At 37.0% G+C, this 18,905-nt stretch overlaps 1 protein-coding gene across 1 annotated transcript in view; it reads left to right on the forward strand.

Moving 5' to 3' along the window:
* Positions 1–18,905, forward strand: part of mgat4a (alpha-1,3-mannosyl-glycoprotein 4-beta-N-acetylglucosaminyltransferase A) — a 72,895-nt gene that overhangs the window by 42,993 nt on the left and 10,997 nt on the right. Inside the window, exons 5-12 of the mRNA XM_065292893.2 lie at positions 1,648–1,781; positions 6,322–6,368; positions 6,616–6,729; positions 10,036–10,111; positions 12,438–12,552; positions 13,100–13,230; positions 13,386–13,493; positions 15,148–15,341. Of these exons, the coding sequence (XP_065148965.1) occupies positions 1,648–1,781; positions 6,322–6,368; positions 6,616–6,729; positions 10,036–10,111; positions 12,438–12,552; positions 13,100–13,230; positions 13,386–13,493; positions 15,148–15,341 (919 nt within the window). The remainder of the gene's footprint in view (positions 1–1,647; positions 1,782–6,321; positions 6,369–6,615; positions 6,730–10,035; positions 10,112–12,437; positions 12,553–13,099; positions 13,231–13,385; positions 13,494–15,147; positions 15,342–18,905) is intronic.

Consider the following 18,905-nt stretch of genomic DNA (forward strand, 5'->3'; position numbering starts at 1 on the left):
GATGGTCTGTGTAATTTTTATAACTAGATTTGTTTAATCCACATTGTTTTCGTGCTGTTCTAGTCCATTTAATGACAGATCTAAACTTAAGATAGACTTAAGATAGACTTATTATAGACTTAAGAAGCACATATATTATTAAATCTCTTTCTCTTAAGTTTGTTAAGATAGATGAGGACTCATTTACTGCTGGACAGAGAGTGAATGAAAGTGCAGTCTTCTGGCAACAGTGACATATTTCATTGCTTTCTGTTAAATTGCTCAAATGACTGTTTAAAACACACTTGGCATCACATTCATGATTTTATGGTAAAATGACACTTTTTCGCGTAAATCCACGAGCATTTAAACCATAAACAAAGCACTTTCACTTTAATTGAGCGTGAGCAGCGCAGCAGAACCACGCAGAAACGATTGCAGCACTGTTGCTACAGAGCCGCCCAAGTATTTGCAGCTGGCTCCGACCTCCGTTTATATCCGTTTCGAGCCGCGAGCTCGCGCTGCTCATGCGGCGGGGTGCATGCTTGTTTTACATGGGCGCTGAAAAAACCATGCGCCGCACGGCCGCAGGCACTGCTCACCCTTGCTGTGTGAAACTGGCGTGGACTGAAGCCACTCGCGTTGTTACTACTGCGCCGCCTTTTTGGGTCTGACGAATCGACGCGCATATTTTGCGTCGACGTATTTTTTGCGTCGACGTCGTCGATTACATCGACGCGTTGTCCCAGCCCTAGTTGTAATGATAATTACATTTTAAACGATAATACTAACAGTCAAGTTGTTTTATGGTGGTTAATTATGAAACCGGTAATCGTCCCATCCCTAGTACAGTAACACTTAATGTACATTACAGTCTCTGTTTTTGTGCTTTGCTTGTCTTCCTCTGAATTCATTGCATAAAAAATGCAGTGTAATATAAGTTTACATCCCCATTGTAACATCTTCCAAATAAATCACACAAAATGCGTTTTTTATTTTTTATTTAGTACTCTCCTGAACAAGCTATTTCACATAACAGATGCTTACATATAAGTCACAACACAGATTAATAATAACTGCATTTACAGAAATAACCCTGTCCAAAGCCTTACACACCTTAGTACTGTTTGATGTTTCCTGGTTGATCAACAACCAATGTTTTTATGTTTTGCTATCATTGACCTTACGGTAAGAAAGTGAAAATGTAACATGTTTGGCAAGTATGGTAACCCATTCTCGAAATGTGACATCTGCATTTAACCCATCCCATTTAGTAGTGAACACACACACACACCTGGAGCAGTGAGCAGGTATCCCTACAATACCAGGGGAGCAGCTGGGTTAAAGGTGCTTGCTTTGCTCATGGGCAACACAGTCGCAACCTGCCAGCCTTTGGGTTAAAAACCCGACTCTTTAACCACTAGGCTACAACTGCCCCTTAAAATTTCTGTCTATTCCACCAAAGCAAAAGTGTCTCAACACATTACTACAATGGTCAAAGGTGCCAAAACCTCAGGATATCTGTCAAACATTCTTTGATGGCTGTATCTAAATTTATTTAAACGTTATTTTGATAAGTGTGCCATCTTCAGAGCAATGTGTGTATGAAATATTACTAAATTGAGTTTATGAGGTTTAAATTAAGTTTTTGTTCTCTGTCCTATGCAGTTTCCATGGTGATGGGCATCCCGACGGTGAAGCGAAAAGTGAAGTCGTACCTGTCAGAAACTCTTCACTCTCTCATCGATAAACTCTCAGCGGAAGAGAAACTCGACTGTGTCATCATAGTTTTTGTGGGAGAGGTAAGCAGCCTTATAAGCTATGGTTGACGACGTCTGTGGTGGTTATGTCTTCCTGTCTGAAGGTTCTTAAGATAGATAGAGCTTTCTCGAAGACTGAGTCACGCTTACATGCAAACATATAGTAAACGTAGTGCTTATAAGTATTTATACCACGGGCCTGTTGAATGCTGTATTCTGATTGGCTGAGAAATGTTTCATGGGTGTTGGTAATTATTCTGTAAACGGCACATCTAACCTATAAAATGTATTAAAATAGGCAATGTTTGTTGTAACCGTGGTATAAGTGGAATAATTGACCTTTTGAATTATTTGAAAATAATGCACACGTCATTACCACCTTGGGTGTGCATTATGTTCTTATAATTCAATGGCCCATCGTCAATTATTCCTTTTGTGCCCATGGTAAACAGCTGAATTGTGTTAGGGGGCTTTTTGGTTTGGTTGCTTGTAAGTGTGAGTGGGTAAGGGGTCTTGATGTTTTCATGCAGCACACCTGCACATATCCTCTGCAAGGTCGCGTGGCTGTAAACGTTTCCGAACAAAATGTGGAGGGAATCTTTGAGCATTAGTTTAAAACAAGAGTCTTAAATTGAAAATAATTCTGGTAGATGTCAGTAGTTTGTGGTTCATATTGCTTTACATTATGGACTTAATTTTAAGTTTAAAGCGGAAGTCCACCCTAAAACAACATTATGCTCCAACGCTATATTTCATCACATATATGTAGTTGATTGTGCTGCCATCAAATGTATTAACTCCATATAAAAAATGAAGGCTTAGAAAAATGCACGACTACATTTTCTGAACCTTCTAAATGGGGGCGGGTCTTGAGGCGAGATGATTGACAGTATATGATAACGTCGTTGATTGACAGTTGCACAGGATGAGCTAACGTTAGCTTGCTTTGCTGGTGTTCATAATAACAACAACATGATAATAACTTTCTACGTAGTATGTTTACCGATGTTATTACACAAAACAAGCAACAACTAAGCCAAATGATGTTTTAGATATTTTTACCATTTTACATGACCTTAGTCCGGGGAAAAACTTGTCTGAAAACAGTACTTGAAATCTTCCTGACGACAGTGCTTGCTGCATATTCAAATTTTTGAGTAATCTGTTTGTCAACTGAGGATCGCGTTGATGTAAACAATAAAAACTCCCGGTGACCTGAATTTGTTGTCTGAAGTTGCATCCACATAATGCACAGGTTCTAGTCATCTTTTATGGAGGGTTTTGGCGATTTCCCCCTTCAGAGATGGTAAAAGCGGAGTTACTCTTTGGTTGGGTTCATCTGCCGGCTAACTTCAAGTTGATTTGAGAGCAGGTTGAGCGGTAAAAGAAGTTGTTAGGCCGCAGGAATCGACAGCCGGATGACGTCAAAGTACGCGAGTGTGATTCATGAAATCATACGGAGGAGTTTGCTTTTAAATCGCTCTCGCAGAACCTTGACGTCATCCGGCCGTCGGTGCTTGCAGCACCGCATAAAGTCAAACAAACCTAAAGGCTGCATTGGTCAGTGGTTAGTGGGTGGAGCTAATGACTCAGTTTTGTGCATTGCATTCTGGTTAATTAAGTTTAGACTTGCAGCGTACTTTCAGAAAAGATGCTTATATTAGGGAGATGGCAAGGCAACCTTCCATTAGAAAACACGCAACAGTCAACTTGAGTAGCGTGTAGTGCATCAGCCAGTCAGTTATGATCAGTGATATATGTTACGGGCATTCGGAGTGTAACGACAGTCACAGTTTACATTTTACAGTTTCTTTCCAGAATTTAAGATTACATTTTTAATCTGTTCATTAAAAACGCCTTCCGGTCTCATTCCCTGTGTATAGCAACGTTAGCAGCGTTGCTATGCTAAGCTTGCAGGCTTCCCTGAAAAGGGTTTTTGCATTCAGTATCCTAACCGTATTTACATTAGGGAAATGTTGTGATGACGCAAACAGAAACCGCGACCTGCACGTGCTTGTCTGAAGCAACATATATGCGGCGTGGATGTATTTAACCGCAAAAAGGCGCTAAAGTACGCATAGAGGCACATGCGGTTGTGTCCGGTCCAGACGTGATCATCACAGTGAGTACGCCCTTCAAAGATCAGAACTCTTGATGTGTAAACTTTAGAGAGAGTCGTGCAAATGTGTCTCATACTGTATAGTCCATTAACATACATGTGCCGAATAAAGCAATGAAAAACAACGTAACGTTTTTATGCTGCGCTGTTTGGGATTCGCCTTCGTTCTCTGTGTGCGCACGTTTAAGTGCCCTCAATAGTGCACACACGAGTGAGATGCAAACAAGCGAACGTAAAATCTTTCTGTTATTGACAGGGCACATATAAACTAAATTATCTCTATTCTTTTTCTAATAAAAACATTTGTTTATTTCTTAAGTGTATAAGTCGTAAACCAGTCTCTGCTTATTTAAAGAGACAGTAACCTCAATTAACCTACTTAAGTCTAACAAAGAGACAAATAGCTCTAAAAATAATAATATATTTAATTTATACAATAAAGACAGTGTTATGACTCATTTTCATTCGATTTCTGTACCTAATGTTAGCCCTTATTAATGTGCAGCTTTGTTCTTTTTTGTAAATGTTTGTAATTTCTTTATTTGTTTTTAGATTTTCCCCACCCCCTTTTTGCTGATCTGAAAAATAATTCGATCCGTGCCTCAAAAACTGTAATGTGATCTGAACCGTGAGTTTTGTGATCTGTCACACACCCCTAGTAAAGTTAGTACACAGTGATAGCCAAAAATGCACTTGTATTAATAATTGGCATAATTTTTTATTTCTGTGTTTCGGTTTCTGTTTTTCGGCCTTGGTTTCCTCGGTTTCGGTTTCGGCCAAGAATTTTCATTTCGGTGCATCCCTAATTTACATTTTCTTTATCGGACCCTCTCTGATCCACTGCGGATGCCATTTCATTACATTTGCAACCAGCTTCATCTCGCATGACGTTAAAAAGCACAGGTGTGTGTTTGGCATCGAGCATCGTTGTGATCATGCTGGTTTAACCTCTGCGTGCTTGCTTTATTTTTTTCTCTTGCTATATGTGTTTTGCACACTTGCATGATCTTGCTTATTCTATAGTAAGTACATGTTGTTAATCATCATTTCTCAGAACTTGCATGTATAATAACACCTAGGGTAGGGCTTGACAATAAGCTGTATATTTTTCAATAACGATTATATGGTTCTAAACACATTTCCAATATTTCAATATTGTCCGTTCGCTTGTTACGTCTAAAAACGTGTGTTACATGCTGGTCTGTCGTGAAAAGTTCAGATGCAAAACTGCTTAACACCAGCTCTGTCAAAATATTTACCGAATTTTCGCGGCAGGGGCGATGCACAAGATCTCGGGCCCTATGCATACGCAGTCCTGATGGGCCCCCATGCCTCACCCCCATATATATACCAGACTTTTCAACTGCCCTCTCTTCCTTTGGGGCCCAGTGGTAATCAGTACTGGTTTTACCCCCAGTCTGACGCCCCTGTTCCTCGGCATGTACTATACGTTTATTGAATACTTTCTCTTAAACTTTGCTTAATCCCAGCCTAAGGCCATTCAGAAATACCTGTTTGTAAGTAAAATTCCAGTAAATGCCACATCCTTTTTTTTAGCAAAGTCCTCTAAGTGCATTCAAGAAGATTGGATGAACATGTCAGATGCACTCTGCATCCGAAATCTTCGTGTGCATTACATATTTTCCAGCAACTGTGCAGCAAAACTGTTAAAATTGTATGTAGTTTTAGGTACTCATAGCAATCAAAATGAAAAACAAAACAAATGTTTATATATTGAACTTTATATTTCTGATACATGTTTAAGGGAGATAAAGATTTATTTGTAGAATTTATCACAGATTTACATAATTAACAGTAACTTTAATTATTACTGTTAATAATGAAAATTTCTAGCTGGCTTTGTAACCATTCAACCTTAAAATAAGATGCTTTCAAACATTGGTTCATTGAAAGTTTAAAGTTGTTTGGATTTTTTCTTTATACAGAAACCCCTTAAATTACTCTAGAAAATTATTAATAGACATAATTACAGACAGCTGTTCTGGAAACTTTCTTTTCCTGTCGTGTTTTTATACAATAGCTCTCTCATGAAGTTATTTTTGTTTTGCATGGCTGGTGATCATCTGTAATATCTGTTGGCTTATTTTAGCCTTTAGTTTGATCTGTCATCATGCATTGTGTTCTTCTGGAACAATGGCGTACATTAATGTTGAGTGCTTTAGTAAAGTGGACACACCCTGTGGCTGTACAGCTAAATAGCCTTTAATGAGAGACTTGTGTTATCCTGCACCATGTGTTTGAGAGAGAATATCCCTTCCTTTCTAAATTATCCACTGTAGTTTTGCCTAAAATTCAGTGAGAACAGACATCTGAGATAACAAAAAGTCCAGCCATTGGCTTTTATTTACTTCCTTGTTATTGCACCTGCATTTTGTAAGTGTATGTGCGTGTGTTTGTGTATACTGTACTAACCAGCATGTTGTCATGTTTGCTTCCTAACAGACGGACATTGATTACGTAAACAGTGTTGCTGCAGGCCTTGAGAAAGAGTAAGTGTGATGTAATTTCTTTGCCACAAGTCTTTTCTTTAAATAAAAGTGTTTTATGTCTTTACAACAAGAAGAAGAATAGCAAACCATGAACAATACAAACATCTTTCCTGTCCTTGAAAATTCAAATTTTTCCAAAATGTTTTCCTTTAATGCCCCAAGTGCAGTATAACATGAGAAAGAGCAAATAATAGTTTTTGGGTGACTGTTCTGTTAACTTGTGTTTTCATCTGTTATTTTTTTTAAGGTTTTACACAGAACTAAATTCTGGGTTGCTGGAGGTTATTTCTCCCCCTGTCAGCTACTATCCAGACTTCAGCAACCTGAAAGAGACTTTCGGCGACTCAAAGGAAAGGGTGAAGTAAGTATACCGAAATCATTAACTTATGTGATCATTATCATCTAAAATTATTTAACTTTTAGATGGACACTTTTAAACTTTGCTCTTGCAGCTTTAGAACGAAGGGGCAACCTTCTGATCTCTCTAATGAAGCCAATACTGAAGTGATTTAAATGGCAATTCATCGACTGTGCGCTTGAGGCTGGCTCCAAAAGAGAGTAAATCCCCATAGACCCCCATGTTAAAATGCCCGTCTTTAGAGCAGAAAATAATGTTTACAGCCGGGTACAAAAAGTTTTTTTTGGTCTATATAGCTAATTTTGCCCTCCATGAAAACTGTGAGGGGGTGAATATTTTGTTACTCAGTGTTTAAATGATTAAGCCTTAAAGTTTTGCATAATTAAGGGCATGGCCACTTGAGTGACGGTTGAACAGCCACCTCAGCTTCACCCACGTCCCTCCTCTTTACCCATTTTCGCATATCCGCGAGTGATATGCGGTGACGCGCGTACAAGATGGCGCTGGCAGGCACTGCCTACTTTGAGCTTCAAAAACGATCTTCAGAAACCTATGGGTGACGTCACAGACAATATGTCCATCTTTTTTAGAGTCTATGCTTTAGACACATTTCTAAGTACAGCTAAAAAAGTCAAAGAGCACTCGTACAAACATCCTGTTCTGTAATTCAAAGGTTGTTGTTATCCCACAAGATTTGCATAGATGCACACTTTATAAAACCAGAAGTGTGTGTGATTTGGTCACCCAACATACTTTTAAAAATAAATTGGGGTAAACTATCTTGCATGCTACATTTAAGGATTGTATGCAAATAGGTATTTAGCCCTACCAGTCAAAAATTACACCAACTTAATTATAAAGTATATTATATTACTATATTACCATTTTTATATTGGTCAAGTTATAAAAACTTACTTTATACAATACTATTTCTACCTATAATTTTTTTTCTTATGTAATTGTTTGTGAAAAGGAAATAAAGGTTAAAGAATTTCACAATTCTGGAGATAATTTACATTTAAAACACATTAGGTTATATTAGGTCTTTGCCTTTACACTGTGAAGACATTTAATTATTACCTAACTATTTGAAAATTGAAATATGCTACATAATTTTGCTTCTATAAATTATCAAAATAAACATAAAATAGAAAAAATGTTAAATCCTGTTTAAATCATTCCCATATAACTGGGATATTTTAGTGCAAAGCATGGCAATACTTAATACTTCATAGCAATTATCAACAAAATATGCTTCATCCCGTCCACCCTAAAATAAATAAATGATTACAGAGAAAATATAAATACATTAAAATAACATTTATTGTAATTACTTATATTTTTAATGTAACTTTTATTTGTGTATATATTTTTAATTTATATACACATATTATTCTTCATTCCCTGTAATTGTAAGTTTTGTCAAAAGGTTGCAAATGCATGTTCGGGTGTGTCTAAGTGCTGGTTTAGGTTATATTGTTGCTTTGGCTGGTGCCTATTACAATATTTATGTACCCATAGTGCTTTTGTTAACCACATTTTCCGCGATGAGGGTGAAATAATAAAGTTTTGATTAATGCAGATCTCATATTTCAGTGCCAGGGCTGAGAGAGAGAGAGAGAGAGAGAGAGAGAGAGAGAGAGAGAGAGAGAGAGACAGACAGAAATCTTTAGATTGTCTCTAGGGATAGACAGATAGAGAAGTGGTAGAGTTATTGTGAAAGACAGAATGTTGATTGAGCAAAAGGCAGCGGTCTTACATCCTTCTGTACTACTTCAAGGTCCCTTTCACTTCCTCCTCTCTCTCTCTCTCTCTCTCGCTCTCTCTCTCTTTGTCTGTGTCTGTCTGTCTGACTTTCTCTCACACTCACTCACTCAATCTCTCTCTTTTCATAATGATTCATGTTGTCTGTGCTAAAAAGACTCTCGTTCTTATCTCCAGCTCCCTTTAAATCTTTCATCCACAGCTGTCTCATTTTAATCTCAATCACCCTGCGTATCTCTTTCTCTGCGGTTTATTTTTTATGATTTAAAAATCAACGAATGTGTGAAGTCACAATTACTTCGTATGGGATTGTAGGAAAGAAAGTTTCATCTATCATAAAAACAGCAAAGTGATGCATGTGCATTAGCTCAAACAGCCTTTTTGCGCTATATTTGGGATTTTATTGTTGTGAGATTGGTCATTGCTTTGACATGCGCTTAGCAAAAATTTTTAGGGATTGCGGCTTACCCTTCTTCACTTGCAAGACTGTTACATTAAAAGGAAAATAACTGCTAGGGTGGTTCAAAATGAGCTTTTTGCCACACCACCCAATATATTGAGTTATTAAAGCCGCAATCCTTAACATTTGTTTCTATATCACCATCTCTGTTTAAAACAAAATTGCAAGTAACGTTACATCTTACATGTCTGTGTAGGTGTGTTAGCGTGTGTTACTTGTCCGTATCCGTGATTTAAGTATGCATGTCAAGCATCTTATTCTCTGCAACAGACTCTTCTCTCATCCACTTTAACTCTCTCAAGTCTGTCTGATCAAAGGAAACAGGCAGCTTTGATGCTCCTCACATTAAAACTTCTTTGTCCCTTTTAAATATTAATACTTCCCTGAACATTTAACTGCAGAGGTTGAATGAATAACACAACTTATATAGTGTGTTTTGGCATATTGGGGTGGTTTCCCGGACAGGGATTAGACTAGTCCTAGACTTAAACACTTTTAAGAGCTCTCCAAACTGAAAACAACTTGCACTGACATATCTTAAAATACATCAGTACCCTTTGTTTTACCTCAAAATGCACACAGGTAATGTTTTTAGTAAGGCATGTTTGTTAAAACTACTTATATTTCCTAATTAAACTAAGGCTTAGTCCTGGATTAAGCTAATCCTGGTCCGGGAAACCGCCCCTTGAAGTGTGAACATGGATCGGTTTTCAGTTTCTGCCCGTCACATTCCACATAAACACCAGGGGCCTCATGTATAAAACTGTGCGTAGGATCCTTACTAAAAGTCTACGTACGCACAAAAGCCAAAAATGGCATACACCAAAAATTATGAAGACTTCTAAAACAAAGCACTGTTCCCTTTATAAATCACAGATCATCTGCAAGTGTGCGTACATGAATCATCCTAATATCCCACCCTGCAAGCCCATTTTCCCATCAAGTTTGATTGACCTTTGCGTGTTGTGAACTGGCAAAAAGGTCAATGGGCACGCTTTATACATAAGGCCCCTGTCCTCTACAGGCAGGTTAACTTCCATGTAGGTTTTTTCCTTTCCAATGTAGTTGCTTTTTGTTTTTTGCAGATGGCGGACCAAGCAGAACTTGGACTATTCCTTTCTGATGATGTATGCCGTCAACAAGGGAGTCTATTATGTCCAGGTAATAAAATCACAAAGTTTATAAGTGAAATGTGTAGTTTGTGGTATAGAAATGTGGCATAACAGAAACAATGACCATTACGAAACCCTTTTGATGCTGTCACATAGTCAAATTGTTGACAGTTTTTGGAGAATTTAAACAAAAATGACTTTGTAGTTTGAATTGCTAGTCGTTCCTGTGTATTATACTTTGAAAGTGTTTGAGCACAAACAAAGAAAATAACACACATTCATTGCAGTATAATCTTGTAAACATACTGTACTCAAACACTTACATTACATTTTTCCCATATTGAACACAGTAATTTAAACACATTCCTCAGTTTGGTTAATTTAATGGGTGTTTAATGTTTATAGTACTGTGGTTGCAATAAAAACTCAGGCCGTAGGTTTTAAAATCTGGAAATGTTAAAAATGTTTACCTGATCAACTTGAGTTACTTGTTAATGTCCTGCAAGTCAATTGCCATTACAGGAGGTTTTACAGTGTTTTTAACTGATTGTGACTTTATTTAAAATATTTCATAGACAAATTTGTTCATTTTAGTTTTTTTTATCAACTGTTATTATGCTAATGCTAACATGTTTACCTTATGCTTTACTTTCAAATATCAAAACATATTTTGAAACGTATTTGCGGTTCTGGTTACTTGATGGTTAGGCTTCAGTTATGTTACTGTTAATGATGTGAATTTCCCCAAAAGACACCGATTGGATTTTTAGCCGTTGTCATGGTAACTCGGTGGGTTGTTTGGGGATTTTTGTTTTTATCAGGTGAAATTTTACAATTGGGAATACTGTCAGCAGAAAGATTTGTGACAGTAAAGAGCAATTCATCTTTTTTTTTTTGTGATTCAAATGATTACAAAAGCAATATGTTGAGGTAATATAAGTTGTGCCGCATTCCGTTTCTGTACATTTAGTCATTTAGCAGACGCTTTTGTCCAAAGCGACTTACAAGTGAGGTAAACAATAGAAGCAGTTATAGCAGCACAAGAACAGCAATACATAATAAGTGCACTGGAAATAGTTTTATCAAGTCCAACACAATATACATAGACAAGGGTTGGTTAGTAAAATTTGTTTATTTTATTATTATTATTTTTTATAAACCAGTTTCATTTAGTTTATAAATCCAGCTAGTCATAATCAGTGTGGGTAAATCAGCTGCATTGCCTCTTTCTCTCCCTCTCTCTCCCCCCACAACACAGTCAGAGTTTTATTAAATAATATCCTGTCTCAGTTTTATAATGGCATTTGATAGTGCCCCATTTTTAAAGCTCCAAAAAGAACATCCATCCATCAAAAACTAATACATACAGTTATTACATTTCTTCTTAAGGGGGAAGCAATTGGTTTTTGTAAGGAAACATTTATATTGGGTAAGTACTACAGTATATGGATAACTTTTTATATATATATATTATATATATATGTATGTATGTGTATATATATATATATATATATATATATATATATATATATATATATATATATATATGTATATGTATGTATGTATATGTATGTATATGTATGTATATGTATGTATATGTATATATGCATATATGTATGTTATTTGTTTCTCTCTGATGGACATATAAACATGAACTGTAGGGGGGTTGCCAGGAATCAAGAAAAAAAACAGACTGACAAATTCCCATGAATCCAGTTGCTTTGCGTCTGAAAGATTTCTGGTTTCTAGTTTCAAGTTTAGTGTTTAACGTTTCGAGTGGTACTCACGGAAACTGTGAGCATCTGTGGGCATTGAGGTTTAAGTGTCAGTCTGAAGATGTCTGACACTTCAGTGTTCACTTTCATTTCACTGAAGCTTTGTATCTATGTTTGGATTAAATGTCATTTATGTCTGACCTTTTCACATTTTCCCAAGAAAAGCAAAAACCTCATCATCTGATATTGTTTGTCACGATGCATTCATTCATGTCTGTCTCATTCTCACATGCTCATTTCTGTCTGTCTGCATGTTGGCTATACTGAATATCTTAATTTCATCCACTTTGTTTTGATTTTCTCTGTGCTGTGCCAATAAACCTCTCCAGTGTCCTCATGTCCTTGTGCTCTCTATACATGCTGTGCTGTCCTAGGAGAGGGGAAAGGTATTGCTTTCATCTTTTTTGTAACTGTAGTCACACAAGGGTACTGTATAGTACATGCACAAACTTTGTTCAGTTGTGTTTTTGTTAGCAGATGGAGCGTGTGTGGGTTTGTTTTATCTTTTTTCAGGTTGCTTGTGAGTTAGTATGTGTAGCTTTTCTTTGTAAGTTTGATCTCTGCTGTATGATTCATATCTATTTCCTGTTCTTCTTTCAGTTAGAGGACGATATCGTTGCCAAGCCGAACTATTTTGCCACAATGAAAAACTTTGCTCTACAACTCTCCTCTGAGGACTGGATGATCCTCGAGTTTTCACAGCTGGGCTTCATTGGTGTGCTTCTTATTTAAAATATTGTTATTTTTTTATCATGTTTTAAATAATTTTTAATGGATAAGCTAATGCAGAGCTTCAGCTATTTTAATATTTAATAAGCTAATTAATATTTCATACATTTTATATCGATTACAGTCTTTTAAAACAAATAAAAGCATGCCTTCAGCATTTACTTACCCTGTCTTTTCCAACCTGTATTTTGTCTTTAGTGGAACACAAAAGCAGATGGTGATCGAAACCAATCCGAAATAAAAAAATGACCATAAGCACCATAAAATGTGACCCTGTCTGTGAAATCCAGGCTAAAATCGCGAATTAATTTCTAATTATTGATTTTACATTGACTTTAATATTTGACATGACCTTACAGGCAGGGTCATAAATTTCTCCCTTTGTGTTCCACAGAAGAATAAATGTTGGCATGACAAAAGCCCTGAGTATGAGTAAATGTTGACAATATTAATTTTTAGGTGAACTGTTACTTGTATATTTATTGTTATTGGTTATGAATCCAGACTAAGACTTGTTTATTTTTCCATTTCAGGAAAGATGTTCCAAGCCCCGGATCTAAATCTCATAGTGGAGTTTATCTTCATGTTTTATAAGGAGAAGCCCATTGACTGGCTGCTGGATCACATACTCTGGGTCAAAGTTTGCAACCCAGAAAAGGATGCTGTAAGTTAATACGAGTTTCATCCGGATGTGTACAACGCCTCTGCTGTGGTCAAGACCGACCAGAGCTTTTCACACCTCTGAACACATTTTACACTCAGTTGAACTCAGTTGTAAATTGCAATGTGTTTATGTCCCCCATTTATCTTTCTCTTTAGAAACACTGTGAGAGACAGAAGTCTAGTTTGCGTATTCGTTTCAGGCCGTCTTTATTCCAGCATGTTGGTTTGCATTCCTCCCTGGCTGGGAAAATCCAGAAGCTCACGGTAACTCTTATTTCGCAAGTCTTCTTTGCCACTGTGGTGTTTTTTACCAGCTTTTTGTTGCCTGAACTTTTGCTCCGGTTTTACATTGTATTAAAATCTGTCTTTGGTGGTCAGCCAAGACACGTTATCATTTACACCTGGTAGTCTCAAATGTGTCTCGCTTGTCATTCGATTTCAAGTGAAGAAGCTCTGATTTCAGGACCACATGCATCACTTATTATGTTGGAGAGATAACTTGCTGTGCATATTGTGTGACCTGGGCTGGGTTTGAATCCACAATCTAAGGCTAAAAAACACATTGTATGTGTGTTACAGCCAAAAACTTTACAAATATGCTTTAATCTCACTATAAAGGTGACCTTACAGTTCAAAATCATTATTTTGGTGCAATACATGATTTTTAAGGGAGTAGAGTACTGTCATTCACTGTTATTTGGGTTAACAGTACAATGCTATTTGCCAAATATGTTTCTGACTACTTCAGCATGTGGTTTAAGTGATGCTGTGTAGTTGTGATCGGATCGGAATACCAGGTCTTTTCCATACAAAGTATTTTAGCCTCCTGTTTTCCTTTAGTATCCTGTTTGATAACTGTTTTTCTTTAATTGCTAACCTTTTCCTTAAAGGATAATTCCGGTATTTAACACTTTGAGTCTCATTTCTGGTTTGTTTTGGATGAACTACAGTGATGGACACAGAAATTTTGACAATGGGTCGAGTCTTGACTTTCTGACTCGTTTAGAAGCGTCTCTTCACTGCTTCAGAATGGAAGTCAAGGACCATGCACAAACATGTCATTAAAACAACACTTACTGTTCATTTTCAAAACTGTGCTACTCACCGAGTGGTTTGTGGTGTTCGTTGATGATTAAAAACAAGTTGTGTAGCGAAATACAGTTTCTGTTGTATTTTATTTGGCATTTTGTAAAATTCCATTGACTTCTCTTGGAAGACTCATTGCTCGCTGATATATCACTACGCCGCCGGGAAACAGAAAAGGGTCTGTTTACATGTGGTTGTAGTTTTTTCGTTCTGTTTCTCTCAGAAGAAATTTTTCCCATATTTGATGGCTCAGTGACCAGCTTTAGGTTTGAAGTTGAGCTTGATTGTGACTGTCTATACGCTAGACACCGAGCGTACTTGTACGGCAAAGTGGTTGTCGCCATCGGGAGTGTGCTAACGCTTCAGACTCAAATATAGAGCGGAAGTATATACGCGGTTGTGAGGTATCTGAAAAAATAGTTCCACTATAGCAAATAACACGAATTGAAATCATACATTGCGCCAATATATTTGTTTTTAATCATCAACGAACACCACGAACCACTCGGTGAGTAGTACAGTTTTGAAAATGAACGTTAAGTGTTGTTTTAATGACATGTTTGTGCATGGTCATTGACTTCCATTCTGAAGCAGTCAAGAGACGCTTCTAAACGAGTCAAAAAGTCAAGACACGATTCATTGTCAAAATTTCAGTGTCGATCACTGTAGTTCATCCAAAACAAACCAGAAATGAGACTCAAAGCGTTAAATACCGGAATTATCCTTTAATTTAGTTTGCTATTATAAGTACCGTACTTTGGAGAAAAGTCAACGCAGGGCGTCACCTGCATCTGTTGGCTTCAGTCCTGACGTCCTCTGTTTTCTTGAATAGGATAAAGACTTCCTGAAACCACTACTCCATAAGATCCACGTGAACCCACCGGCTGAAGTTTCCACCTCTCTTAAAGTGTATCAAGGCCACACGCTTGAGAAGACCTACATGGGCGAGGACTTCTTCTGGGCCATCAATCCAATGGCTGGAGACTACGTCCTGTTCAAGTTTGATCGACCGGTTAACATAGAAAGGTCAGTGCGTGCACATTTTCTTTTCCGAGCAACATTAGTCACACAGAGATTACTGAAAATGCACCGAAATGTGTCCAGGATTTTTCCAGGATTGTTTGATTTTTGGTTCGTTCACAGTGCCAAAGTTTTTCCGGAATCTGTGCATCCATCTGACGTATTTAAAGTTCTGCACTTTTAGGCTGCTTTAAAGGTATTGCGGAGGATTTTCTTTTTTCGGGTGGTTCATCAAGACTATTGGTCCTCCTAGTTGTCAATCAGGAGTGTTGCGCAATTGCATTTTTTTTAAAGTGGAGAAGGCGATTCTTTTCTAAAATTCGAGAAAATCCTCCGCTTCACCTTTAACTTAATTTAGCAATCTAACATTGAAAACACCATCTTACGGCAGGGTTCACGTGTGAGTCACAAAACATTCGAATGCCGCCAATCTCATGGTACAAATGATTGTACAAATAATCACTTTAGTAAGTTAAGTTAGATACGTTTGTTTAGTTAGTTTAAGTTAGTTTACTACTTAACTTCGTAAACTAACTTACTTTAACTAAGTAAACTAACTTAAGTAACTTTACCTAACTTACCTAACTTTACACAACTTTACCTAACTTAACTAACTAAATTAACTTTATAGGTTTTTCCCGCAGCATCTTAAGTTTGCTTATTATTATTATTATTATTATTAGTAGTAGTAGTAGTAGTATTATTATTATCCATGAGTTTTCTCTTGAGAAACCATGCACATGCATTTTTGTTTATGACAAGATCATAAGGAGCGCGTGATGTGCTGTTCTGTCATATTGGTAAATGATCTCAGCTTCAACACGGATATTTGAAGAGCTCCCTGATCTTTGCTCAGTCCAGTTTGCTGACATTTCTTTAGTTGTGAATGTTGATCTGCGTTAAATCCCTGTGTCAAAGAGCTGAACCTTCTGGTTGCATGACACACTTCTGGTTGTTTCTGGTTGCATGACACACGCGTCCTCACTACGGCACGCCCCTTACGGCAATGTTACTAGGTCCTCTTTACGGGAGTGATTCCAGAACATTTACACGGCGTGTTTGTGTTCACACAGAAGCCTCTTTGAAGTGATGTCTAAATGGGGTTTAAGAGAGATGCAAGCACATGTATTCACACACAGACTAACATGTTTTTCCATCGTTTTATTTTTGTATGTACTATACTAACATTTTTTTTTTGTCATGGTTGGCTCAATAATGCGGATAATTTTGCTCCCGATCCATGGCTTAGTATGTAGATGAACACATGAACGTTTTTTACTTTAATTTGTTGTATTCAATTAAAAAAGTTTTCATATCGTAATGATTTCTTCCCTCTAATCTTCACCTTCTCTTAAATGTGAGAGTCAGAGAGCTTTAATCAGAAGAAATCAGTCACACTTCTCCATGTCAGGCTGTCCTCACAGGGGAGTAGAGGTGTCTAATGAGAAGCTTCTAAAATAAGCTACAAACAAAACTGCTCCAGGGGAAGAGAGAGAGGGAGAACGTGCGAGGGAGCGAGCGAGCAAGATAGATAGAGAGGACTGTGTGATGTAATGGAGAAACTATTTAGCAGATATAGATCTAATAACTTTACATGGAGTTTTTTCAGAAAGACAGCAAGTATGAAACCCTGTTTACGCTTACTTCAAAACATTTTGACAAACACAGTTACATGATAACAGTGTACTAATATCAAAGGTTTTTGGGCCAGATTTACTAACATCTTGCACCAGCACCATCTATTGGCAAAACAAAACCGACAATTATTTATAAATTAAAACTTGACTTATTTTTTATGGAAGCATATGGGTAGCATAATTCAATTTAGAATGTAATATGCAATATGACAATGCAATATGTAAAATGGCAATGCATTTCTGTATTTAAGTTTACATTTTCCATGCTTGTATGTGCAATGCTTGGTGCAAAATAAAAATGAAAATGTAATACTTTAATTTACATTTTCCATTTTCTACAGCCCTGTTTTAAATACATATTTTAATGCTTTAGAAGTTGCAAAATTAAAATGGAAATGTATTACCCAAACTGATATAATGTGTTTCACATGGTCAAGCAAAAACTGTAGCAAAATTATAATTTAAATGTAATTCTCCCTAAATGCATTTACATTTACAGGTGGGAAACTTGGGATTGCATTTTCATTTACATAGAGCGCAACGGATGTAGCAAAATTAAATTGGAAATGTATTAGCTGGATTGATTAGATGTGCTTTACATGGTCAAGCAAAAACTGTAGCAAAATGACCATTTAAATGTAATTTTCCCTGAATGCATTTACATTTACGGGTGGGAAACTTGGGATTGCATTTTCATTTACATAGAGCGCAACGGATGTAGCAAAATTCAATTGAAAATGCATTCCGAGTTGACCACGCCCCCGCCCCGTGAATCACTGCTTCAAGGCGGGCCAACAACTCCCATTGCCTGGCCTGGCCTCTCACATGGGTAACATGGCGGCAGCAGGGCTGATTGAGAGTGTTATATTCGCTGACCGATTAAGTGAAGCATAAACAGAGAAATATTAGTGTTTATGGAGATTATTACGTGTCTGTAGGTGACAGAACTACAGCGTTGTTTGATCCTCTCACCGAATTGTCTGCATTATCAGACGCTAGTTCACCCCGCACTGTCCTGTGGCTGCCTTCGCACGCGAACATTTCATCACAGTTCAAATAAACACTGACTGTTACATATATGTGAATGTATTTTTACGTTGAAAACATTGTAAGTTTTTTAAAATGATTTTAAAATAAAGATAATGGCGTTAAAACCTCACACGGTGCGAATGATAAAAGGTTTATAAGCTATAACAGACTACTTCTTTATTTAGTTTGACATGTTATTGTGAAGAATAAACATTACCTGTTCCGATGAAAGTCTTTAACAATTATGCAATAATAGATTATCATCTAACAAGAATAACCATGGTTTTACTACAGTAAGGTTTAAGTTTTTTTTAAAGCTGTTGTGTGGTTGGTTTTCAAAACCATCTGGTTGTAACCATGATTTTGACTTTAACTATAGTCAAACTATGATACATTTTCGAAAGGGTCTAAGACGGCGTTGCTTGTTTTACTGTTTGCATCTCCAGCAATTCGGTTCATAACCAGAGCACCGCATATAATAATCTAAGTTTCGTTTCATTCTCAGTCTCGGTTAGCTCTTCTGTTTTATCGGATTAAAAGAGGCTAATTTCTCATGATGCGCACGTCTAAATAACACGCGAGCAAGTGAAATCAGAAAACCCAGCAGCGGTGTTAAATCTCGAAATAGGTTACTGCGACCTGAATGGCCAAAACAATCAGAAATACATACAAAATAATTTTCAGGTATACTACTTCTTTACATAAAATAAAACAAATGAAGTGATAGCGCATTAAATGACCATTCTATATTACAATACCTTAACCCTGCAGTGACACGTTAAAAAAATTTTGAATAGATTTTTTTCTTTTCGAATAAGTATTGCAGATCGACTAGTTGCACACCCGGACATTAGCATATTGACCCGATCAGACCAAACGTACATTTAACTTTCTACTTTTATAC

The sequence above is a fragment of the Paramisgurnus dabryanus genome, chromosome 15 (assembly GCF_030506205.2).
Source record: "Paramisgurnus dabryanus chromosome 15, PD_genome_1.1, whole genome shotgun sequence".
NCBI classification, from domain to species: domain Eukaryota; kingdom Metazoa; phylum Chordata; class Actinopteri; order Cypriniformes; family Cobitidae; genus Paramisgurnus; species Paramisgurnus dabryanus.